Source organism: Callithrix jacchus, chromosome 12 (assembly GCF_049354715.1).
Source record: "Callithrix jacchus isolate 240 chromosome 12, calJac240_pri, whole genome shotgun sequence".
NCBI classification, from domain to species: Eukaryota; Metazoa; Chordata; class Mammalia; order Primates; family Cebidae; genus Callithrix; species Callithrix jacchus.
This window is the reverse complement of record NC_133513.1, coordinates 28971916-28995821: the sequence shown is the minus strand read 5'-3', so window position 1 is coordinate 28995821 and position 23906 is coordinate 28971916. Positions and strand designations below refer to the sequence as shown.

Genomic DNA, 23906 nt, shown 5'->3' with positions numbered 1-23906 from the left:
TTTTTTTTTTTTTGTATCTTTTGTAGAGGCGGGATCTTGCTATGTTGCCCAGGTTGGTCTTGAACTGCTGAGCTCAAGCAGTCTGCCTGCCTCTGCCTCCCAAAGTGCTGGGATTATAGGTGTGAGCCATCATGCCCAGCCTTGTTTTGTTTTCTTGAGATACAGTCTTGCTCTGTCACCCAGGCTGGAGTATAGTGGTGCTGTCATAGCTCACTGCAGCCTTGACCTTGTGGACTCAAGCAGTCCTCCCACCTCAGTCTCCTGAGTAACTGGGACTACAGGTGTAGGACACCACACCTGTTAATTGTTAAATTTTTGTGTAGAGATGGAATCTCCCTAGGTTGCCCAAGCTGGTCTGGAACTCCTGCCCTCAAGCAATTCTCCTGCCTCTTCCTCTCAAAGTGCTGGCATTATAGGCATGAGCCACTGCATCTGGCCCTGGATGTTCTTTCTCAAACTCCTGATTTAAGTTCTCAAACCCTTGAAACTTTAATGTGCCTTTACTAAGTGTCACATACCAACCTTGGCGCTTTTCATAACCTCATTCATCCTCAGAGCAATCCTGTGAGACAGGTGTTCTTATTCCCATTTTACAGAAGAAAAACAGAAGCTTGGGGCCGGGCACAGTGACTCATGCCCATAATCCCAGCACTTTGGGAGGCTGAGGCAGGTGGATCTCCTGAGGTCAAGAGTTTCAGACCAGCCTGGCCGACATGGAGAAACCCCATCTCTACTAAAAATACAAAAAAATTAGTTGGCCGTGGTGGTGGTGACCTGTAATCCCAGTTACTCGGGGGGGCTGAGGCAAGAGAATCCCTTGAACCTGGGAGTTGGAGGTTGTAGTGAGCCGAGATTGCACCGTTGCACTCCAGCCTGGGCGACAGAGCGGGACTCCGTCTCAAAAAAAAAAAAAAAAAAAAAAAAAAAAATATATATATATATATATGTATGTATATATACACACACACACACATATATACGTATATACGTATATATGTGTGGATATATATATATATATATATATATATATCTCGGCTGGGCTGCAGTGGCTCATGCCTGTAATCCCAGCACTTCAGGGGGCTGAAGTAGGAGGATCATTTGAGGCCAGGAGTTCCAGATCAGCCTAGGCAACCTAGTGCAACCGCATCTCTACAAACAAAAAATTACCAAGTGTGTGGTACATGCCTGTCGTCCCAGCTACTCAGGAGGCTGAGGTGGGAGGATTGCTTGAGCCCAGAAGTTCGAGGCTTCAGTGAGCTGTGATTGCACCACTGTACTCCAGCCTGGGCAAAAGAGCGAGATCCCATCTCAAAAAAAAAAAAAGTATCTTGGTGTCTGACACCTTGACACAGTAATATTCTGACAAATGTTTGTTGAATGATTAAATTCCTGTCTCAAAGAATCCCACCACCATCCATCTCTGCACAAGCCAGAAAAGCTTCACCCTCTATCCCTCTTCATCCCCCATACCCACTGCATCACCCATTCAACTTAACGGTCCCAGCTCCCTCCCAAATCAGCTCCCTCTGTCCCTCTCCAAGCCACCACTGCCTGCAGCCTAGGCTAGTGCCACAGCCACTTCACAGGTGGCTGTTTTCCCTCTGGCCTCTCAAATCTATCTTCCATTCTGCAGCCAGATGATCTTTTATTTTCTTTCCTTTTTTTATTCTTTTTTTTTTTTTTTTTTTTTTTAGGTGAAGTCTCCCTCTGTCTCCCAGGCTGGAGGCAGTGTTGCGATCTCAGCTCACTGCAACCTCCACCTCCTGGGTTCAAACCTCCTGCTTCAGCCTCCCAAGTAGCTGGGATTACTGGCGTTCACCACTGTGGCTGGCAAATTTTTATATTTTTAGTAGAGATGGGGTTTCCCCATTTTGGCCAGGCTGGTCTTGAACTCTGGACCTCAAGTGATCCGCCTGCCTCGGCCTGCCAGAGTGCTGGGATTACAGGTGTGAGCCATCAGGCCTGGCCTATTGTAGTTTAATTAATATGCCTAAACATTGACTCATTTTAAGTATACAGTTAAATGTGTTTTTTAAAAAAATTGTTTACGAAGAGACAGAGTCTTGCTGTTACTTAGGCTGGAGTGCAGTGGTGCAATCATAGCTCACTGCAGCCTCGAACTCCCAGCCTTAATCTTCCCGTCTCAGCCTCCCTAGGCACTGGAATGACAGGTGTAAGCCACCATGCCTGGCCTCAGTGAGTTTTAGTAAATGTATATAAGTATGCAAAGGTTTCCTTCTCCTGCTTGTGACCCTAGGCAATGACTAATCTGCTTTTTGTCACCTTACTTTTGCCTTTTCTGCGTGTTCATATAAATGGAACAACACAGTATGCAGTGTTTTGTGTCTGGCTTCTTTCACTTAACACAATATTTCTAGTTTGTATCAGTAGTTCTGTTACAGGACAGGGGTCCTGATACAGACCTCCAAGTGAGGGTTCTTGGATCTCACCCAAGAAAGAATTCAGGGTGAGTCCGCAGTGCAAAGTAAAAGCAAGTTTATTAAGAAAGTAAACCAGTAAGCTGGGCATGGTGGCTCATGCCTGTAATCCCAGTACTTTGGGAAGCTGAGGTTGGCAGATCACAAGATCAGGAGTTCAAGACCAGCTTGACCAACATGGTGAACCACTGTCTCTACTAAAAATACAAAACTTAGCCAGGCGTGGTGGCGCATGCCTGTAGTCCCAGTTACTCTGGAGGCTGAGGCAGGAGAATCGCTTGGACCTGGGTTGTAGTGAGCCAAGATTGCGCCACTGTACTCCAGCCTGGGCAACAAAGCAAGACTCTGTCTCAAAAAAAAAAAAAAAAAAAGTAAACCAGTGAGAGTACAGCTACTCCATAGACAGAGTAGGATATTCCTGAAAGTAAGAGGAGGAAGGTGTCTCCTTATGTACAGTACTTGTATATATAGAGATGTGCTCGGCTACAAGGGTTCGTGATAAAAATTAATTCGTTTTTCCTCCTCCTCCTCCTCCTCTTCTTCTTCTTTTCTTCTTCTTTCTTCTTCTTCTTTTTTTTTTTTTCCCGAGATGGAGTATCACTCTGTAGCCCAGGCAGGAGTGCAGTGGTGTGATCTCGGCTCACTGCATCCTCTGTCTGCTGGGTCCCAGTTCAAGCAATTCTCCTGCCTCAGCCTCCTGAGTAGCTGGGATTACAGGAATTCGCCACCATGCCCAGCTAATTTTTGTATTTTTAGTAAAGATGGGGTTTCACCATGTTCATCAGGCTGGTCTTGAATTCCTGACCTCAGGTGATTTGCCCGCCTTGGCCTCCCAAAGTGTTGGGATTACAGGTGTGAGTCACTACACCCGGCCTAGTAAACATTATTAATTTTTTCCCTTAACCATAAACATCTAGAGGCTAGGAATGCCTTACTTTCTGGAATTCAGTCCAGCAAGTCTCAGCCTTATTTGCCTAGCCCTCACTCAAGATGGAGTCATTCTGGTTTGAATGTCTCTGACAGGTCATTCCTTTTTATTTCTAAGCAGTATTCCCATGGTATGAATATATTATTCCCCTGTTGATGGACATGTGGATTCTTTTCATTTTGGGCTATTATGAATAATGCTTTTATGAACAATCATATACAGGTTTTTGTTTGGATACATGTTTTCATTTCTCATTGGTGGATACTTAAGAGTGGAATTGCTGGGTCATATGAGACATGTATATTTCATTTTCATTTATTTAGCTTTTTGTAGAGATGAGTCTTGCTTTGTTACCCAGGCTGGTCTTGAACTCCTGGGGTGAAGTGATCCTACCACCTCAGCTTCCTAAAGTGCTAGGATTACAGGGCTGAGCCACTATGTCTGGCCAAAAACATGATTTTTAAAATGAACAAAAGAGCCAGGTGCAGTGGCTCACACATGTAATCCTGGCATTTTGGGAGGATGAAGCGGGAGGATTGCTTGAGGTCAGGAGTTCCAGACTAGCCCGGACAACATAGCAAGACCTCATCTCTACAAACATAAAAATGAAGACACTGGGCATGGTGGTTCACGCCTATAATCCCAGAACTTTGGGAGGCTGGGGCAGGCAGATCACTTGAGGTCAGGAGTTCAAGACCAGCCTGGTTAGCATGGTGCAACCCCATCTCTACCAAAAATATAAAAAATTAGTCGGGCATGATGGTGCATGCCTGTAATCCCAACTACTTGGGAGGCTAAGGCACAAGATTCATTTGAACCTGTGAGGTGTAGGTTGCAGTGAGCTGAGATCCCACCACTACACTCCAGCTGCAGTCTGGGTGACAGAGCAAGGCTCTGTCTCAAAAAAAAAAAAGTTCTTTACATGGACCAAGTCCTTTGGCAGATATATGCTTCGTAAAAATTTTCATCCAACATGTAGCTTGCCTTTCATTCCACAGGTGTAATTTACAATGTGTATCACTCTCTAGATAAGCTCCAGGAGGGAAGGGAGTAAGTCTGCCTTTCCCTGAAACCTGGTGAAATGCCAGGCACATAGTAGATGTTCAATAATATTTTGTTGAGGGAATTAAATGGCTGCAATCTGAATTTCCTGTCCATCAGGGGAAACCAAGCTTACGGTTCTGAGACACGAGGCACCTAGTATGGGCGGGGAGCAGGCGTGGAGAGCAAGGCCAGTTATGGCTATTCGGACTCAAAATAGTTTCCAATAAGGCGTCTTGGGGTGGGGGATTCTCTCCCCACGAGACTCCAGAATTTCAGTAGAGGGTCTTCAAGGGCTGGTTGAAAGATGGGTCTTGAAGCTGTGTTTGCACAGAACTACACTAATTTTACTTAGAGTGCCTGTTAGATGTAGCTTGGAGATTATAGGGTGCCACTAAGGAACCACTCCAAGTTATCCATTTGACCCTAGTCCTGTATCGGGGAGTCTCCTTAGCTCGGAGTCCCCGCCTGCGCTACAAAGCCCACCGAAGGGCATAAGAGCTCCAATCCCTCTTGGAATGAGGAAAAACATGCTCCAGGAGGGGCGGGTGGAGATGCTTCTTTAATAGGTATTTAAGTGTCCACGGTAAAGGCTCAGGAGTTTATGAGGCTAGCAGGGTTGGGGAATCCCAACAAACGGCGGGGCGCTGCTCAAGCTCCATCCGTCCGTCCATCCGCCCGTCCGTCCATCATCCATCATCCATCCATCCACCCATCCCTCCATCCATCCCTCCATCCATCGCGCTGCTCAAGCTCCATCCATCCATCCATCCATCCATCCATCTACCATTTTAGAAGTATCTACCTTGGCTTTTAGAGGTATCTACCATTTCCAAAACCTTTTGAGACCCCATTATCCCGTTTGTTGAAGGAGGAGTATGTCACGTGGGCCTTCCAGATAAGGCAGCTGAGATTCGGAAGGACAGAAGACTCCAGCAAGTCTCCGGGACGCCCTTTTTGACGCTCCTGGGACTGCAGGGTCTGGGAAGGTTCCTGGTTACCGTGGCAACCGGCCGGCAGTCACGTGAGGCGGGCGGCCGGGCGGAACGCCTAAGAGGCTTCCGTAGTCGGGCGGCCGATCACGTGTCGAGGGCTTCCCCGCGGGGACCCCCCTCCACCCCGGCTCCCGCGTCACATGATCGGCTTTAAGCAATATGGCGGCCGCCCTGATGCAGGGCTGGGGCTGAACGGCAGCGAGTGCAGCGGCCTACTATCCGGGGTGACGGGTGGCCTCAACGTGGGATCCTGCCCTCTTCAGCCCGCCCTGTCCCCGACATCACGTGTATTCTGCAGGTCCTCTCCGTGCTGTGTCTACTGAAACGGGGAGGCGTGAGAGGGCCCCTCCTCCCTTCCAAGTCGTGCTCTGTGCTTCGGGGCAAGCCACCCGTCTCCGGGCGCTCTTCCCTTGCCTGGGTTCCGTCCATCCTCCTTTCTCCAGTCTCCTCCCCTCGCAGGTGGGATCGTCGGTGGGACTGGAGCGCGGGCGGGCGCGGCCCCCCGGGACCATGGCCGGGTCCGACACCGCGCCCTTCCTCAGCCAGGCGGATGACCCGGACGACGGGCCGGTGCCTGGCACCTCGGGGTTGCCAGGGTCCACGGGGAACCCCAAGTCCGAGGAGCCCGAGGTCCTGGACCGGGAGGGGCTGCAGTGCATCACCGGCCTGTCTCCGGGCCATTCGGCTCTTATAGTGGGGGTGCTGTGTTACATCAATCTCCTGAACTACATGGATCGCTTCACCGTGGCTGGTAGGGACTGACTTCTGGGAGGAAGCTAATCTAGGAGAAGGGAGCCAGGGTCCCGAGGGTGGCGCTACTTTGCCGGCCCATCCTGAATTTTCTCCTTTTCCCAGGGGTCCTTCCTGACATCGAGCAGTTCTTCGACATCGGGGACAGTAGCTCTGGGCTCATCCAGACCGGTGAGTGGGGACCCCTCCTGGTCCCACAGCCGCTCTTCTTATTCTGTCCCGACTGGGGCCAAGTGCTGGCCTGCCTGCGGGCTCATTAATGATGGTTTTGTGGCTAGTTAGGGGAGGTGATGGCTCTGATGTCGCTCAGGAGTCAGACGGGACACCACATTTAAAGAGGGAGTCAGTGGCCGGGCGCGGTGGCTCAAGCCTGTAATCCCAGCACTTTGGGAGGCCGAGGCTGGTGGATCACGAGGTCAAGAGATCGAGACCATCCTGGTCAATGTGGTGAAACCCCGTCTCTACTAAAAATACAAAAAATTAGCTGGGCATGGTGGCGCGTGCCTGTAATCCCAGCTACTCAGGAGGCTGAGATAGGAGAATTGCTTGAACCCAGGAGGTGGAGGTTGCGGTGGGCTGAGATCACACCATTGCACTCCAGCCTGGGTAACAAGAGCGAAACTCTGTCTCAAAAAAAAAAAAAAAAAAAAAGAGGGAGTCAGTTTAGTATAATGGTGAAGACAGACCTGGGTTTAAATCTCAGCTCTTCCACTTATTGTGTGGTGGTAGGCAAGGCACTCAACTTCTCTAAGCCTCATTTTCCTTGTCTATAATATGGAACGAGTAATAACACGAATCATCTCTTAGGACTGATGTGAAGATTAACTGAAAGATTGTCTGTGAAGGGCTTAGTGCAATGTTTGGCACATGGTAGACACCCAGTAAATAACGGCAGGAGGGCCGGGCGCGGTGTCTCACACCTGTAATCCAGCATTTTGGGAGGCTGAGGTGGGTGGATCACCTGAGGTTAAGAGTTCAAGACCAGTCTGGTCAACATGGCAAAACCCCATCTCTACTAAAAATACAAAAATTAGCCAGGCATGGTGGTGGACGCTTCTAATCCCAGCTACTTGGGAGGCTGAGAATTACTTGAACCTGGTAGGCAGAGGTTACAGTGAGCTGAGATCGCACTACTCCACTGCAGCCTGGGTGACAGAATGAGACTCCATCTCAAAGTAAGAATAAGAATCAGAATAACGGCAGGAGAGGGTGTCTGGAATGGGGAAAGGTGCATTTTACTTGTTCACAACATTGGGGCTGGTGGGAGAGGCAAAGCTTGAGCCAAGCCCTTTTTTTCTTCCTTCCCTTCTTCATTAATTTCTCAACCATTTCTGAGTACTCACTGTGTGTCCGGCGTGGAGGAAGTGATGATTACCTGTAGGACTTTGCTAAGACCATTTATGCCCGTTGTCTTCTAATCCTTCCATCAGTCAAAAATAGGTGTTATTGTTCCTATTTTAGAGAGGAAGTAGGCAGTGATATCTACAGCTTATAAAGAAACTGAGGCTTGGAGAAGAGTTAAGACTTGCCCAGGGTCACACCACCAGTTGGAGGCAGAACAGGAATTTGAAACCAGGTCTTGCAGTGCTCTTTTCTTTAATCCAGACCAATGAGGAACTGGAGGTATTTGAGGTGAAGGCTGGAGCAATGAGAATGGGATCATAGGGCAAGGTCTGCAAACCTCTGATGAGCTGTTGAGTTACAGCAGCAGCTCTTTATTTTTTTGAGACGGAGTCTCGCTCTGTTGCCAGGCTGGAGTACCGTGGCGCAATCTCAGCTTACTGCAACCTCTGCCTTCTGAGTTCAAGTGATCCTCCCTCAGGAGGCTAAGGCCTCCTGAGTAGCTGGGATTACAGGTGTGTGCCACTATGCCTGGCTAATTTTTGTATTTTTAGTAGAGATGGGGTTTCGCCATTTTGGTCAGGCTGGTCTTGAACTCCTGACGTCAGGTGATCCTCCCACGTCAACCTCCCAAAGTGGTGGAATTACAGGTGTGAGCCACCGTGCCTGGCCTGGAGCAGCAGCTCTTTCTAGACAGCCACATTTATCCACTTCATTATTCAGCACGTGCTTACTGAGCACCTATTTTGCACTAGGCTGTGTGTTAAGTGAGTGAAGAAACACAGTCATGGCCAACACAGGCAAGGGTCTTGCCTTGGGAGCTGATACTATGCTATACATGAGGGAGCAACAGTCAGTAAAACCCTAAACTAAAATGGGACCGTTTTCCCATAGGGATAAGTGTTATGTAAGAGAAACCAGGAAATGTGAGAGTCAGGGACTGGATGTGTGCTCGCCTGGGCAGGCTTGACCCTGGGCAAGTATCTGAGCTGGGTTTCAGGGGAGAGGAGAGACTGTCCCATATAGAGGAGGCAGCAGGTACCCAAACCCCTAATGGTATTGACCTTGACAATTGGGCCACTGGGATGCAGAGAGAAGAAAGGAAAAAGGCTGGCCGTGAGTTTGGAGAGGTAGGCAGGGGCTAGGTCAGATGGGGGCATTGTGAGCCATGGTATGTATGGAGTTTGGAGCTTGTCTTGGCTAGGGGGGAGGAACTGACAAGTAGTAGGACCCTCCATTGTACAATGGGAAACTTGGAAAGGTATTCAAGATGTGGCTGGACCATAGTCTGGCAGGAAGCTCTGATGGGCTTCAGGCAGGGATGTGGGGGTGTTGTGAATTCCGTGAGGAGAAGGTGGGCATCTCTTGTGCTTTAGTGGTTCCAGCTGGGGTGGGAGTGGGAGGTAGGGGTACCTGGGCTGGGCTGTGACTCTCTGCTTCCCCCTAGTGTTCATCTCCAGTTACATGGTGTTGGCACCTGTGTTTGGCTACCTGGGTGACAGGTACAATCGGAAGTATCTCATGTGCGGGGGCATTGCCTTCTGGTCCCTGGTGACACTGGGGTCATCCTTCATCCCCAGAGAGGTGAGGCCCCGAGCTGGCTCCTGCTTCTGCCCACACCCACTCCCTGTCAGTCTCTGCTGGTGTTCCTTGGAGCCATGGCAGACTGGACCCCAGGGACTCCTGCAGTTTCCCTGGTCCGTGCCATTTTGTACCCCTCCTGGCCTGAGTTAACTTGGCCCACCCAATCCTCTCCCCTTTTCTTCCAGAGAGTTCTCTGTCCATTATCCGTTCTTCCTCTGGCCCCTGGCTCCTCCTACTCCATACCTAAACACTCCAAACCCTACCTGGCCTGCCCTGTCTCCCTCCTCTCCTTCCTGATCAGACTTCCTGAGAGGCCCCAAGAGCACGGCGCCAGTGTGGGTGAAAGAGCGGCTGGGGAGATGCCGTCATCTGCCTGCACTTCCGCACTCCCGCTCACCCCTCGAGTACTGCTGCTGACTTCTGCTCCCACCACTCCATGGACCCTGCTCTTGCCAAAGTCAACAGTAGCCTCCTGGTTGCTAAACACAGCTCCTACTTCCGAGTCACATTTGCACTAGGTCTTCCAGGAGCCTCTGGCACTGTTGACCCACTCTTCCTTCCTGAACCTGCCTTTGTGATGCCATCCTCTTCTGGTTTTCCTCCTGCCTCCCTGGCTGTTGCTTCTTTGCTCCTCTGAAGCCTCCTCTCTGTTCTCACGCTGCCCCAGAACTCTGTCCTCAGCCCCAGGACCTGCATACTTCCCTTGGGCAATAGTACCTGTCCTTAGCTTCAGGTGTCTTTGGTAGACACATAAACTCCCATCTAAGGTCATTATTGTTATTTTTATTATTATTTGAGACGGAGTCTCGCTCTGTCACCAGGCTGGAGTGCAGTGGTGCAATCTTGGCTGACTGCATGCAACCTCCGCCCCCTGGGTTCAAGCGATTCTCTTGCCCCAGCCTCCCAAATAGCTGGGATTACAGGCATCCGCCACCATGCCCAGCTAATTTTTGCGTTTTTAGTAGAGGTGGGGTTTCACTGCGTTGGCCAGGATGGTCTCGATCTCCTGACCTTGTGATCTGCCCACCTCGGCCTCCTAAAATGCTGGGATTACAGGCATGAGCCACTACTAAGCCTAAGGTCATTATTGATTTAAAAAAAATTTTTTTAAATTTCCCATATCAGGCAAGCAGGGGTTGTCTTATTTAAACCTTTTATTATCCAGTCCTTGCAATAGCTCTGTGAAAAGTCGTTGTTACCCTCCTTTTGCAGATGAGGAAACTGAGGCTCAGAGAGGTTAAGTTATTTTCCCCAAGTGGCAGCTAGTAAGTGGTGGAGCCAGGATGCAAGCTCAGGTCTGTCTGATTCTCAAACCCAGGCGTCTCCCGCCGTCCCTGCTGCCTCCCGTTAGCCGGCTTGTGCGGTGTCCCGGAGGCTGGCTGCAGGCTGGGGTGCCACTTCTCCTCGGTCTCTCTCCGCAGCGTTTTTGGCTGCTCCTCCTGACCCGGGGCCTGGTGGGGGTCGGGGAGGCCAGTTATTCCACTATTGCACCCACCCTCATTGCCGACCTCTTCGTGGCTGACCAGCGGAGCCGGATGCTCAGTGTGTTCTACTTTGCCATTCCGGTGGGCAGGTGAGCGGGCCTGGGGCCTGGGGCCCAAGGGAGGCAGAAGGGCCTGGCCTGCGGGACCTGACTGACTGGCTGTCCCTTCTTTTTCCCCTCTCTCCCTCCTTCAGTGGTCTGGGCTACATTGCAGGCTCCAAAGTGAAGGATGTGGCTGGGGACTGGCACTGGGCCCTGAGGGTGAGTCTGGTCTTGGCCTGGGGTAGGTCAGCGACATTCTCACTGATCCCTGTTTCCTACCTTCATACACCTTCCCACCACCCATTTTTCTTTTAGGAGACAGGGTCTCACCCAGGCTGCAGTGCAGTGGTGCAATCATAGCTCACTGCAGTCTTGAACTCCTGGGCTCAAACGATCTTTCCACCTCAGCTTCTCAAGTAGCTGTGACTGTAGGTGCCTGCCACCATGCCTGGCTAATTAAAAAAAGGTTTTTTTTTTTTTGTAGGTTTGGTGTGGTGGCTCACACCTGTAATCCCAGCACTTTGGGAGGCTGAGGCAGGTCGATCAATTGAGGTCAGGAGTTCAAGACCAGCCTGGCCAACATGGTGAAACCCTGTCTCTACTAAAAATACAAAATTAGCTGGGCATGGTGGCGAATGCCTGTAATCCCATCTACTTGGGAGGCTGAGGTAGGAGAATCGCTTGAACCTGGGAGGTGGAGGTTGCAGTGAGCTGAGATAGTGCCATTGCACTCCAGCCTGGGCAACAAGAGTAAAAACAACGTCTTAAAAAGACAGGGTCTTTGTACGTTGCCCAGGCTGGTCTTGAACTCCTGACCTCAAGCAGTCCTTTTGCCTTGGCCTCCTAAAGTTCTGGGCTTACAGGTATGAGCTGTGCACCTGGCTCCAAATACTCCCCCCCCCCCTTTTTTTTTGAGACAGAGTCTTGCTTTGTCACCAGGCGCCAGGCTGGAGTGCAGTGGCGCAATCTCGGCTCACTGCAATCTCCGCCTTCCGGGTTCAAGCAATTCTCCTGCCTCAGCCTCCCGATAGCTGGGACTACAGGTGCGCGCCACCATGCCCAGCTAATTTTTGTATTTTTTAGTAGAGACGGGGTTTCACATGCTGGCCAGGATGGTCTCGATCTCTTGACCTCGTGATCCACCCGCCTCTGCCTCCCAAAGTGCTAGGATTACAGGCGTGAGCCACTGCGTCCGGCCAACACCCCTTTTTTGAGGCAGTGCTCTGTCTGCTGAGTCTGCAGGAAGCTGGCTGTCCTCACCTGGAATCCATGTGCTAGACAGAACTCTTCCATGCAGGTGCTGGAAGCCCATTGTAAAACTGCAAGCCCCCTAAAGGGGTTGTCTTGGCTTTCTTCCTGAAAGTCCCAGGGTGGCTTCAGTCAGGTAAAGTTGGATCCAGGGCTTCCACACTCTGCTTCTCTTCTGAGCTTCACTTTCCTCCACGTTAACATCATTCCAAAGCACATGAGAGCTCCAGATCATTCCTTCCCTTTTAGCAATATTGGTACCTTGGACCCTGGGGCCATGTTTCCAGGATGGTGTCTGACTAGAGGAACCTGTGTCATGTGGCCACTGTGGAATCTGTCACCGAGGCTGGGGTGGCTAACAGTCCTCTTGTCGGCCAAGTCTGGGATCCTATTTAAACCAAGAGGATTGAGAGAAGTAGGGGTACTGGTTTCCCAAAAGAAAATTACAAAGAGGAAGCAAAGCTGGGCTTGCAAAAATGGGGTGTTCCCTAGTGGCAACCCCTTTCCTCCAAATTGCAGGTTTGCCTTCACGACAGTTTAACTTTAACTGGGTGTTTTAGGTCTCAGGCTGGAGTTATCTGGACCCCACACTCTCCCCCAGCCCAGGGCTTGAGTGTATCTCTGCCTGTGCCTGTCGTGAAATCCTCTCTCTCCCCAGGTGACACCGGGGCTAGGAGTGGTGGCCGTTCTGCTGCTGTTCCTGATAGTGCGGGAGCCGCCAAGGGGAGCCGTGGAGCGCCACTCAGATTCGCCACCCCTGAACCCCACCTCATGGTGGGCAGATCTGAGGGCTCTGGCAAGAAAGTGAGTTTATTCCCACCCTAGACCACCGTCTGAGGCCCCAGGGAGGCCTTGACCTCTGGTTTGAGGTTTAAGTGGGCGGTGTTCCTGTTCCTGGCCACACCCCAAGGCCGGGAATTCAGTCGCTACTGTCCCCTTGTGGCAGCTGCTTGAATTACAGGCCCAGATCCTGGGAGCCAGAACTGCCTCTGCAGCTGGTGGTGTGAGCTTACTAAAATAAACCAGGAAGGGAGAAGAGAGGACCCCTCCTACTTTGACACCTCTGTGGGGTGTGACTCTCTCCCTCCCAACTCCCTGCAGTCCTAGTTTCATCCTGTCTTCCCTGGGCTTCACTGCTGTGGCCTTTGTCACGGGCTCCCTGGCTCTGTGGGCTCCTGCGTTCCTGCTGCGTTCCCGCGTGGTCCTTGGGGAGACCCCGCCTTGCCTTCCTGGAGACTCCTGCTCTTCCTCTGACAGGTGCCTAGATGGGGCTAGGCTGGGGGGCGGCCTGTGGGTGGCAGGGCTGGAGTGAAGAGCCTCCGTGGCTCAGACCCAGGCAGGGAGTTTGACTCCTGACTTCATAATCTGCCTGCTCTCCTGGAATCTCTGTTTGCTGGTCTGGGAAATAAGTGATGGATGTTGTCTGCCGCTCGGGGCTGCCTGAACCATGCGGTGGTGTGTCTGGGGGGACCTTGGTTGTGAGGGCGGCTGGGATGGACAGACCCCTCTCCCCCTTCCTCACCCTCAGTCTCATCTTCGGGTTCATCACCTGCCTGACCGGAGTCCTGGGTGTGGGCCTGGGTGTGGAGATCAGCCGCCAGCTCCGCCGCTCCAATCCCCGGGCTGACCCCCTGGTGTGTGCTGCTGGCCTCCTGGGCTCTGCACCCTTCCTCTTCCTGTCCCTTGCCTGTGCCCGTGGTAGCATTGTGGCCACCTATGTGAGTAGCCAGCAGATGTCATGGGGGGTGGCATGGGTCCAGGGTGGAGAAGCAGTCAGCATAGTGGCCACTTGAGATGGAATGCCTGGTTTTCAATCACAGCTCTGGTTCTTCTCAGCTGTGTGACATTGGGCAAGTGGCTTAACCTCTCTGTGCTCAGTTTCATCATGTGTGAAATGGGAATATTAGTAGCACCTGTCTTATTGGGTTGTGGTAAGGATGAAACGAGTTAATAGATGAGCTGGGGACATGGTCAACCCTCCATGTGTTTGCCCTTACTGTCACGAACCCTCCACCCCTCTCTCATTCCCCAGATTTTCATCTTCATTGGAGAGACCCTCCTGTCCATGAACTGGGCCATCGTGGCTGACATTCTGCTGGTGAGTTGCTGGTTACCTCCAGGGTCAGCCTAGAGGCTGATGAGAGGAAGGTTGGAGGCAGGAGTGTTACCTTTCCCCCTCCAAGCCCAGCCCCAGCTTACCTTCTACAATAAATAATATCTGTAGTGAACCCCCGGCCTGCCCTGTGACCTCAATCCCAGGCACACCTTTGACCCTGGCCTAGGTGGACCCTCGGCGTTCTCCTGGCCCCCTACCTCCTGCTCCCTGGAGCTCAGAGCACCCACTGAGCTCCACCAATTCTTCCATAGTACGTGGTGATCCCCACTCGACGCTCCACCGCTGAGGCCTTCCAGATCGTGCTGTCCCACCTGCTGGGCGATGCTGGGAGCCCCTACCTCATCGGCCTGGTGAGCATTGTTCCTCAGCTGGCATGGGGCGGGGAGTGGGAGAACTGACATTTCCAGCCCTGGCCAGGGGCCTGGCCCTAGTGGAGTGTTTACGTCCTGTGTGCCGGGCGCTTCTCCCCTTCCATTGCCAACTGGGCGGGAAAGATGATGTCTTTATTTCTACCAGTAAGGCCAGGAACCTCAAATTGGTGGTCCAAACCCCTCTTTTCCTTTCCTTTCCTTTCCTTTCCTTTCCTTTCTCTTTCCCTTTTCCTTTTTTTCTTTTCTTCCTGAGACAGGATCTTACTCTGCTGCTAGAGACCTCACCCTGGTGGTCTAAACCACCCCCCTCCTCTCCCTCTCCCCTCCCCTTCCCCCCGCCCCCCTTCCCCTGCCCTCCATCCTCCCTCTCCCTCCTGAGACAGGATCTCAGCCTGTTGCCCAGGCTGCGGTGTAGTAGCACGAACACAGCTCACTGCAACCTCAACCTCCTGGGCTCAAGCGATCCTCCCACCTCAGCCTCCCAAGTAGCTGGGATGATAGACATGAGCCACCGCGCCTGGCTGAAACCTCCTTTCCTTTGCTGGGCTCCACTTGTCTTTCTTCCTGGATCTCAGGACATACCCTCCCGGCTCTTCCGCAAGGCTCTCTGACTTCCCTGGCTCTCCTGTCTCCTCTCTCCGCAGATCTCTGACCGCCTACGCCGGAGCTGGCCCCCCTCCTTCTTGTCCGAGTTCCGGGCTCTGCAGTTCTCGCTCATGCTCTGTGCGTTTGTCGGGGCGCTGGGCGGCGCGGCCTTCCTGGGCACCGCCATCTTCATTGAGGGCGACCGCCGGCGGGCGCAGCTGCACATGCAGGGTCAGTTAGGGGCTGTCCTCTGCCCAGCTTCTTGATCTGCCTGTCTGTCCGTCCATCTGTCTGCCCACTTCTGTGCACCTGGTGGCTCAGTCCACAGTTTTCTCCTCGTGTCTGCGTCTACCCCTTGGGCAGCTCTGTGACTGCCCCATCCATTTCCCGCTGCCTGTTTGCCCTTCTTTGGCTTTGTCTGTCCATCCGGTTCACCCTGGCTCTGACCCTCCCTCTGCAGGCTTGCTGCGCGAGGCAGGGCCCACAGATGACCGGATCGTGGTGCCCCAGCGGGGCCGCTCCACCCGGGTGCCTGTGGCCAGCGTGCTCATCTGAGAGGCCGCCGCTTGCCTGCCTGCACATCTGCCGCAGCTGGCCCTGGGTCCACCCCACAAGGGGCCTGGGCCTAACCCCTTGGCCTGACCCAGCTTCCAGAGGGACCCTGGGCCGTATCCCAGCTCCCAGACACTACATGGGCAGCTCAGGGGAGGAGGTGGGGGTACAGGAAGGGGATCCCCCTCCACAGGGGCAGCCCCAGGGGCTCGGTGCTATTTGTTATGGAATAAAATTTGTAGCCAGACCCCAGGTGCCTGCTCTTGTCTTTCTCTGGGTGACCTCTGATCTTGCGTCCCGTCTTCACCCCAGGGCTCCTGAAGACTGTGGGTCACCCCTTGGGGCTCTGAGTGAGTCTCTGCCCTTCTGGTCTGGGTGACTGAGAGCGGAGACTGCTGTCCTCTGTGTGAGCTGGCTTGGTGTGACTGTGAGTCACGCCCCTGCTTCCCCGGAGCCTGCCCCTTGCCTCTCAGGACTGGCTGAGGTGGGGGTGGGCACTGCCTTCTGCACCCCAGAATTCCTGCTGTCAGGGCCTCCCCGCTTGCTGCCTCCCCAGGCCCTGGATGTGGAGGCCGTGGCTGCCAGCCAGCAGGTGGCTGTCCCATTCCTGGGGGCCCAAAGACCCCTGGTGAGAGCCTGGGGTGGCTCCCGGGCCTCCTCCTGCCCCCTCCCCAGTGGCAGGGTGGAGTGGGAAGGGGGCGGGTACAGCCGACTGAGAGCTCGATGATTTCCTGCCCTCGCCTGGTGCTCACCACAGCTTCCTGCCGCAGGCAGGCGGGTGGGCAGGCACAGGGAGAGGCGGGCGCTGAGGAGGGGCGGGTAGGGCTGGGACACGGGTGGCTGGGTCCCCCAACTTCAGTCTGGGCCCTGGTCTGACCACCCGGGGAGCAGAGACTTCCCACAGCCAGCTGGACGCCCACTCAGCCCAGAAAAAGAGGGGACCCATCCAGGGAGCCCCGGGGAGGGAACTGCCGCCTCCTCCTGGGCTCCCACGCCACCTGCTGCCTACCTGCCCCCTGCTTGGTCCGATCTTCACCCAGTCCTCACCTGGTCCTCACCCTGTCCTTGCCTGGCCTTGGCTCTGCCCTTGAGGGGCCTGTGGGGTAAGCCGGCCTGCTCCGAGCTCCCCTGCAGATGGAGGAGACCATCCTGGTCCCCTGCGTGCTGGGCCTCCTGCTGCTGCCCATCCTGGCCGTTTTGATGGCGCTGTGTGTCCACTGTCACAGGCTGCCAGGTGAGTGGGAATGGTGGGGTGCCTGGGGCCTGGGCACAGTGACGGTATCCTCACCACTCCCAGCCCCTGCGTCTGTCCTGGCTCTGGCCCTGCCTCCGTTCCAATCCCAGTGTCTCTGAGAGCCCCTGGACTCCCCACACCTTCTGCCCTCAGCACCCCGTGTTCCTGCCTTAGCAGCCCTCTCTTTCCCAGGCTCCTATGACAGCACCTCCTCAGATAGGTGAGTCTGCCCTGGCTGCCCTGGGTCTCCCTCCACTCCCCACGGTGGGGCAGGACTGGGGCCTCTCCCAGCCCCAGCCCCAAGCTGTGTCTTTTTTACCAGTTTGTATCCAAGGGGCATCCAGATCAAACGACCTTGTGAGTACATTGAGGGTCCCCTACCTCCAGTGTCGGGGAGAGGGTCCCCTGGTGTAGGAGTGTGTGTGAACCTTCCCTCAGCCCCTGCCACCCTGGGGCTGCCCACATGGCCTTGACCTGAGCTGGGAGAGGGGAGATGGCACCCCCAGGCCTGTCCAAGGTGCACCGGTTTCAGGAGCTTAGTCTGTTCTTTGAGGCCTTGACGATGTCTGGAGTCCTTCTTTCAACTTGGTTCTGTGTCCTCAGACACACTCGCCCCCAGGCCGCCCACCTACCCACCTGTCACCTCCTACCCACCCCTGAGCCAGCCAGACCTGCTTCCCATCCCGTGAGTAGCTGCTCCCCTACCCCTCCAAACGCCCCTCCACCCCCTCACTTTCTTGGATTGGTAGCCCCTTTCCCTTTTGCAACTGCCATTGCCCCCTGAGCCCCACCTCAGCCATGACCCCTGACCTTTGACTCCCAGAAGATCCCCACAGCCCCCCGGGGGCTCCCACCGGATGCCATCTTCCCGGCGGGACTCAGATGGTGGTAAGTGTGGGGAAGGGCCGAGGAGGCTGGGGCCGGGAAGAAGATCGTCCTGGCCTGAGCTGACTCAGTCTCCCTCTCTCCCTGTCTCTGAAGCCAACAGCGTGCCGAGCTATGAGAACGAGGGTGCGTCTGGGATCCGAGGTGCCCGGGCTGTGGGGGGAGGCTGGGGCCTGTCCTGGGCTAGGCTGACCCCTGTGTTGTTACCCCCAGAACCAGCCTGTGAGGATGCGGATGAGGATGAGGATGAGGATGACTATCACAACCCGGGCTACCTGTGAGTGGCCAGGTGGGAGGTGGGAGGTGGGGGCTCAGGCTGGGCCTGAGCTCACCAGCCCGTTTCACTTCCTTTCAGGGTGGTGCTTCCCGACAGTGCCCCGGCTGCTAGCACTGCCGCCCCACCAGCTCCTGCGCTCAGCACTTCTGGCCTTCGAGACAGCGCCTTCTCCAGTGAGTCGGGCATTTGTTTTTATTTTTTAATTATTTTAGGGACAGGCTGGAGTGCAGTGATGCCATCGTAGTTTGCTGCAGCCTCGAACTTCTGGGCTCCAGTGATTCTCCCAAGTAGGCTACTCGGTCAGCCTCAGCCTCCCAAGTGGCTGAGACCACAGGCGCATACCACCACACCTAGCTTATTTAAAACAATTTTTTGTAGAGACAGGGTCTCGGTATGTTGCTCAGGCTGGCCTTGAACTCCTGGGCTCAAGTGATCCTCCCATCTCAGCCTCCCAAAGTGCTGGGATTACAGGCATGAGCCACCGTGTCCAGGCCTGTTCTTCTGATTTTCTTAACTTTCTCTCTCCTCTTTCCTACCTTACTGTCCTTTCCTTATATCATCTGGGAGATTTCCTTGACTTTATTCTTCAACCCTTCCACTGCAATTTCATTTATCCTGTCCAGAAACTCTTTCTTGTTTTCTGACTGTTCTTTTTTTATAGCCTCCTGTTCTTGTTTCATGGAGGCAATACCATCTTATACATCTCTAAGGATATTAATTAGAAGCTGGTGTGTGTGTGTGTGTGTGTGTGTGTATGTGTGTGTGTGTGTGTGTGTGTGTGTGTGTGTTTTCTTCTGCTCCCTGCACTGCCCGGTTTCCTTTGAGCTGTTTTTCTTCCTTCCTTCTGGTCTCATCCTGCCTGGTCATATCCTCTGGGCTTTCCTCAATGTCCAGCGTTCTTTAGTTTTCTGTTGCTTTGCTCTCTCTGTATATACTTGTCCTGGGCTATCAATTCTACACCCTGGCCTTGTTTGCCATCCAGATTCCTAGTTTGCTCTCTTCTGAACTCCAGACTCTCCAAGTACTTCATTCATTCATTCATTTATTCATTCATTCCTTCAGAGTTTACTGCGGTGCCCTCTACTGGGCTAATGCTATGAATGTAACAGTTCAGGGGGCAGACTGTTCTGATAAAATAGCTGGCTGGGTGTGGTGGCTCACTCCTGTAATCCCAGCACTTTGGGAGGCCGAGGAGGGAGGATTGCTTGAGTCCAGGAATTCAAGAGTAGCCTGAGCAATATGGCAAAGCCTTATCTCCACAAAAAATAAAAAAAATTAGCCAAGCCTGGTGGCACATGCCTGTAGTCCCAGCTGTTCAGGAGGCTGAGGTGTGCGGATCACCTGAGCCCAGAAGGCAGAAGTTGCAGTGAGCTGAGATTGTGCCACTGCGCTCCAGCCTGGGCAACAGAGTGAGACCTTGTTTTTTTAAAAAAAAAAACAAACAAAACAAAAGAAAGAGGCTGGGTGTGGTGGCTTATGCCTGTAATCCCAACACTTTGGGAGGCTGAGGCAGGTGGATCACAAGGTCAGGAGTTTGAGACCAGTTTGGCCAATATGGTGAAACCTACTCTCTACAAAAATACAAAAAATTAGCTAGGGATGGTGGCGTGCACGTGTAATCCCAGCTACTCTGGAGGCTAAGTCAGGAGAATCACTTGAACCCAGGAGGTAGAAGTTGCGGTGAGGGGCGATCACGCCATTGCGCTGCAGCCTGGCGACAGAGCAAGACTCCATCGAAAGAAAGAAAGAAAGAGAAAGAGAGAGATAGAGAAAAGAAAGGAAGAAAGAGAGAGAGAGAGAAAAGAAAGGAAGAAAGAGAAAGAGAGAAAGGAAGAAAGAAAGGAAAAGGAAGAAAGAAAGAAAGCTAACATTCACTGAGGGCCTTCTGCATGCCTTGCTGAGAGTCTGACGTGTTCACTCACCTCACCACCCTGGGGCTACCTTCCTGCCCTTGCCCTCCTGTGCTCCAGCTGTCCCCTTTGTGTGACACAGAGTTTATCTGTTTATCAGCACTGCTGTGTGACAGGCCCTATTTTACAGAGAAAACTGAGGCACAGAGAGGTGAGGTCCCCGGGCTGAGGTTACGTGGTTGTTTAGTGCTGGAGCTGGGATTGAACCAGGGCAGTCTGTTTCTGAAGCCCGCCTTGTCCACGTTTGCATGGAGAAACAAGAAACACGTAAAAGAACCAAACAGGCCAGGTGCGGTGGCTCACACCTGTAATCCCAGCACTTGAGGAGGCCAAGGAGGGCGGATCATCTGAGGTCAAGAGTTTGAAACCAGTCTGGCCAACATGGTGAAACCCCGTCTCTACTAAAAATGCAAACTTGAGCTGGGCATGGTGGTGCGCACCTGTAATCCCAGCTACTTGAGAAGCTGAGGCAGGAGAATCACTTGAACCCAGGAGGTGGAGGTTGTAGTGAGCCAAGATCATTCCACTGCATTCTAGCCTCGACGACACAGCAAGACTCTGTCTAAAAACAAAAGCAAACAAAACAAACAAAAAAAACAAATAGGCTGGGTATGGTGGCTTATGTCTGTAATCCCAGCAGTTGGGGAGGCCAAGGCAGGTGGATCACCTGAGGTCAGGAGTTCAAGACCAGCCTGGCTAACATGGCAAAACCCTGTCTCTACTAAAAATACAAAAATTAGCAGAATGTGGTGGTGGGCACCGGTAATCCCAGCAACTCAGGAGGCTGAGGTGGGAGAATTACTTGAACCTGGCGGCAGAGGTTGCAGTGAGCCGAGATCGTGCCACTAAACTCCAGCCTGGGCGACAGTGAGACCCTGTCTCAAAAAAAATAAAACCCCCCAAATAACGTGGATGGTGACAGGCGCCACAAGGGGCTGACATGGGGTGGGACACGGGCAGTGGCTGGCAGGGGGTGGGCCCGTGTCCCACCCCATGTCAGCCCCTTGAGAGGAGGAGGCACCCGCTTGGCCGAGGGTGCCATGTCCCCTCCACACACGCCATCAAACTCCCACTGCTTCGAGCCGCACTCCATCCCTGCTCCCCAGCCTAGAGGCTGTGCTGGGGCCTGACCCTCCCTGAGCGCGCCTCAGTCCTGGTCACGTGGACCTCCTCTCTCCCTCTCTATGGCTCTCACCCTTGTCCAGGCCACCATCACCATCATCATCACCATCCTTGCCAGCCTGGAGTGCCCTCTCTCCATTCTGTGGGGCTAATGGGGGTAGCTGTGTGGGGAGCCTCTGGTGTCTGCTGTTGGGGAGCTCTGCGTGCCTGAGGTTGGGGGTTCTCTGGGAACCCGTGGCCGAGGGTCTCTGGTCATAGTGCTGGGGTGGGGCTGGCTTTCCCACAGTGGAGTCCGTTGATGATTACGTGAATGTTCCGGAGAGCGGGGAGAGCGCAGAAGCCTCTCTGGGTGAGTGACTGGTGCACCCTGGTGACTGCCCATGTACCCCGCCGCCCTACCACCCTCTCAGTGTCACCAGACCCCATCCTAGGGTTACCCACACCCTCTGCCCCCTCTGTCTGGGGGCTCTCTCTCCCTCCTGACCCCTTTGCATGACCACCCCTCCTTCTGATCTGTCCCCACAGATGGCAGCCGGGAGTATGTGAACGTGTCCCAGGAGCTGCATCCCGGAGTGGCTAAGATGGAGGCCGGTTGGTGCTGTGGGAGGGGCTGGAGCTGGGGTAGCTGCCTTGAGCTTGTGGGGCTGGCTTGCAAGCTGGAAACCAACCTCCCCTCCCCCACAGCCACCCTGAGTTCCCAGGAGGCGGAGGAAGTGGAGGAAGAGGGGGCTCCAGATTACGAGAATCTGCAGGAGCTGAACTGAGGGTCTGGTGAGAAGCCTGTCCAGTCCCCACCCTGGCCTGGGCCCTCAGGCTCTGCTCCCTCCCTCCAGGACCCCCTGCCTAATTCCTGCCTGTTACCTCCAGCTTATCCCTCTGCCTGCAGGCGCCTGCTGACCCTGCCCTGCTCTGTTTTTCAGTGGAAGCCGAGTCTGTCCTGGAACCAGGCTTGCCTGGGAGGGCTGAGCTGGGCAGCTGGAAGTGGCTCTGGGGTCCTCACTTGGCATCCTGCTCTGGCTCCAGCCTGACAACAGCCCGAGAATCCCTCCTGTAACTTATTATCACTTGGGGTTTGGCCTGTGACCCCTGAACGCGCTGCATCTTCTGACACAGCCTGAGAGTGACCTGCCCTGGCCCCAGCCGTACTCTGTGTAATAGAATAAAGGCCTGTATGTGTCTTTGTTGTGTGTGCGTCTGTGTGTGTGCACGTGTGCGAGTCTGAGTCAGAGATTTGGAGATATCTGTGTGTGTGTGTGTCTGTGGGTCTCCATCCTCCACGGGGGCTCAGCCAGGGGCTGTGAGTGACAGCAGACAGTGGCTGGGACACCTGCCTTCTGAATGAGGCCTTCTGACCTGGGCTGGCGCTGCTGGGGCTCAGGACGCATCACCCCATGAGACAGTCCCAGGACATGGCAGCTGCTGGCTGTGACAGTGGTTTCACTGTCCTTAGGCCAAGGGACTGGACCCGATGACCTGGGAGGACTCTCTTAGTTCTTACCTTTTGTGGTTCTCAATAAAACAGAACTTAAAAAATTGTCTAAGCAACTGAAAAAGTTACTACGCAGCACAGCATTTTTGAGACTGATGTGTGGGTGACTCACTGCTGCAGGGCGGGTTCTGACTCAGTAGCCTGGGATGGGCCTGAGACTTTGCATTTCTGAGCCGCTCCTGTGTGATTCCGATGCTGCTGTTCCATGAACCCCTCTTGGGAAGCAAGAGTATGGGGGGCGCATCTATTGCTTTTACTAGGCTGGGATCTATCCGCTGCCCCCCACCTGGAGTGCAGTGGCGTTATCACAACTCACTGCAGCCTCCACCTCCCAGGTTCAAGGGATTCTCCTGCCTCAGCCTCCCGAGCAGCTGGGACTAAGGCACGTGCCACCACACCCAGCTAATTTTTGCATTTTTAGCAGAGAGATGGGGTTTCACCATGTTGGCCAGGGTGGTCTCGATCTCTTGACCTTGTGATCTGCCTGCCTCCAACTCCAGAATGCTGGGATTACAGGCATGAGCCACCATGCCTGGCCTTTTTTTTTGAGACAGAGTCTTGCTCTGTCGCCCAGGCTGGAGTGCAGTGGTGTGATCTCAGCTCACTGCAACCTCTGCCTCCCAGATTCAAGCAATTCTCTGGCTCAGCTTCCTGAGTAGCTGGGATTACAGGCACCTGCTACTACGCCTGGCTAATTTTTATATATTTAGTACAGATGGGGTTTCACTGTCTTGGCCAGGCTGGTCTTGGACTCCTGACCTTGTGATCCACCCACCTTGGCCTCCGAAAGTGCTGGGATTACAGGTGTGAACCACCGTGCCCGGCCTTCACTTCCCCTTATTTTGGGAATTTCACCTTGGCTTTCCTCTGTGATTCACTCCTTTTCCAATTTCATTCCATGCAGTTTTAGAGATTGTGCGTTTGTTTTTTCTTTTTCTTTTTTTTTAACAGTTTCTCTCTGTCACCCAAGCTGGAGGTGGTGCAATCTCAGCGCACTGCAAGCTCTGCCTCTTGGGTTCAAGTGAATCCTGCCTCAGCCTCCCGAGTAGCTGGAATTACAGGTGCCCATTACCACACCGGCTAATTTTTGTATTTTTAGTAGAGATGGGTTTCACCGTGTTGGCCAGGCTGGTCTCAAACTCCTGCCCTCAGGTAATCTGCCTGCCTCAGCCTCCCAAATTGCTGGGATGACAGGTGTGAGCCACCACACCCAGCCTGTTTTTTCTTTTTTGGAAACGAGTTCTCACTCTGTCGCCCAGGCTGGAATGCAATAGTGCAATCATGGCTCAGTTCAGCCTTGAACTCTTGGGCTCAAGTGACCCTTTTAGCTCAGCTTTCTGAGTAGCTGACTACAGACTCATGCCACCACTCCCCGCTAATGTTTTATTTTGTTTTAGAGATTGGGGGTCTCACCGTGTTGCCCAGGCTGGTCTTGAACTCCTGAGTTCAAGTGATCTTCCTGCTTTGGCCTCCCAAAGTGCTGGGATTACAGGCGTGAGCCACTGTACTCAGTGT

At 53.6% G+C, this 23906-nt stretch overlaps 2 protein-coding genes across 16 annotated transcripts; both read left to right on the top strand.

The window, feature by feature from the left end:
• The first annotated feature begins 5548 nt into the window (after positions 1-5548).
• SPNS1 (SPNS lysolipid transporter 1, lysophospholipid) lies at positions 5549-15975 on the top strand. Of its 9 annotated transcripts, none has more exons than XM_078345024.1 (13): positions 5549-5861; positions 5949-6153; positions 6258-6323; positions 8941-9077; positions 10499-10650; positions 10755-10821; positions 12509-12654; positions 12952-13107; positions 13379-13568; positions 13883-13948; positions 14218-14316; positions 14982-15153; positions 15383-15721. In XM_078345024.1, the coding sequence occupies exons 2-13, from the start codon at positions 6132-6134 to the stop codon at positions 15475-15477; spliced, it is 1368 nt and encodes a 455-aa protein (XP_078201150.1). In that variant the 5' UTR covers positions 5549-5861; positions 5949-6131; the 3' UTR covers positions 15478-15721. The 9 variants fall into 9 exon arrangements, with proteins under 9 accessions (XP_078201150.1, XP_078201151.1, XP_078201147.1 ...); XM_078345025.1 differs by having other exon boundaries at positions 5945-6153; XM_078345021.1 differs by lacking the exon at positions 14982-15153 and having other exon boundaries at positions 15383-15969.
• Positions 15976-22080, top strand: LAT (linker for activation of T cells). 7 transcript variants are annotated; one of them, XM_078345031.1, is made up of 13 exons: positions 15976-16102; positions 16567-16708; positions 16901-16928; positions 17031-17065; positions 17312-17393; positions 17532-17596; positions 17690-17719; positions 17807-17870; positions 17949-18043; positions 21189-21251; positions 21428-21493; positions 21587-21673; positions 21823-22080. In XM_078345031.1, exons 2-12 carry the CDS (start codon positions 16609-16611, stop codon positions 21664-21666), a joined length of 708 nt encoding a protein of 235 aa, XP_078201157.1. In that variant the 5' UTR covers positions 15976-16102; positions 16567-16608; the 3' UTR covers positions 21667-21673; positions 21823-22080. The 7 variants fall into 7 exon arrangements, with proteins under 7 accessions (XP_078201157.1, XP_009007614.1, XP_009007613.1 ...); XM_009009366.5 differs by lacking the exon at positions 15976-16102 and having other exon boundaries at positions 16332-16708; positions 17535-17596; XM_009009365.5 differs by lacking the exon at positions 15976-16102 and having other exon boundaries at positions 16332-16708.
• The last annotated feature ends 1826 nt before the right edge of the window (positions 22081-23906 follow it).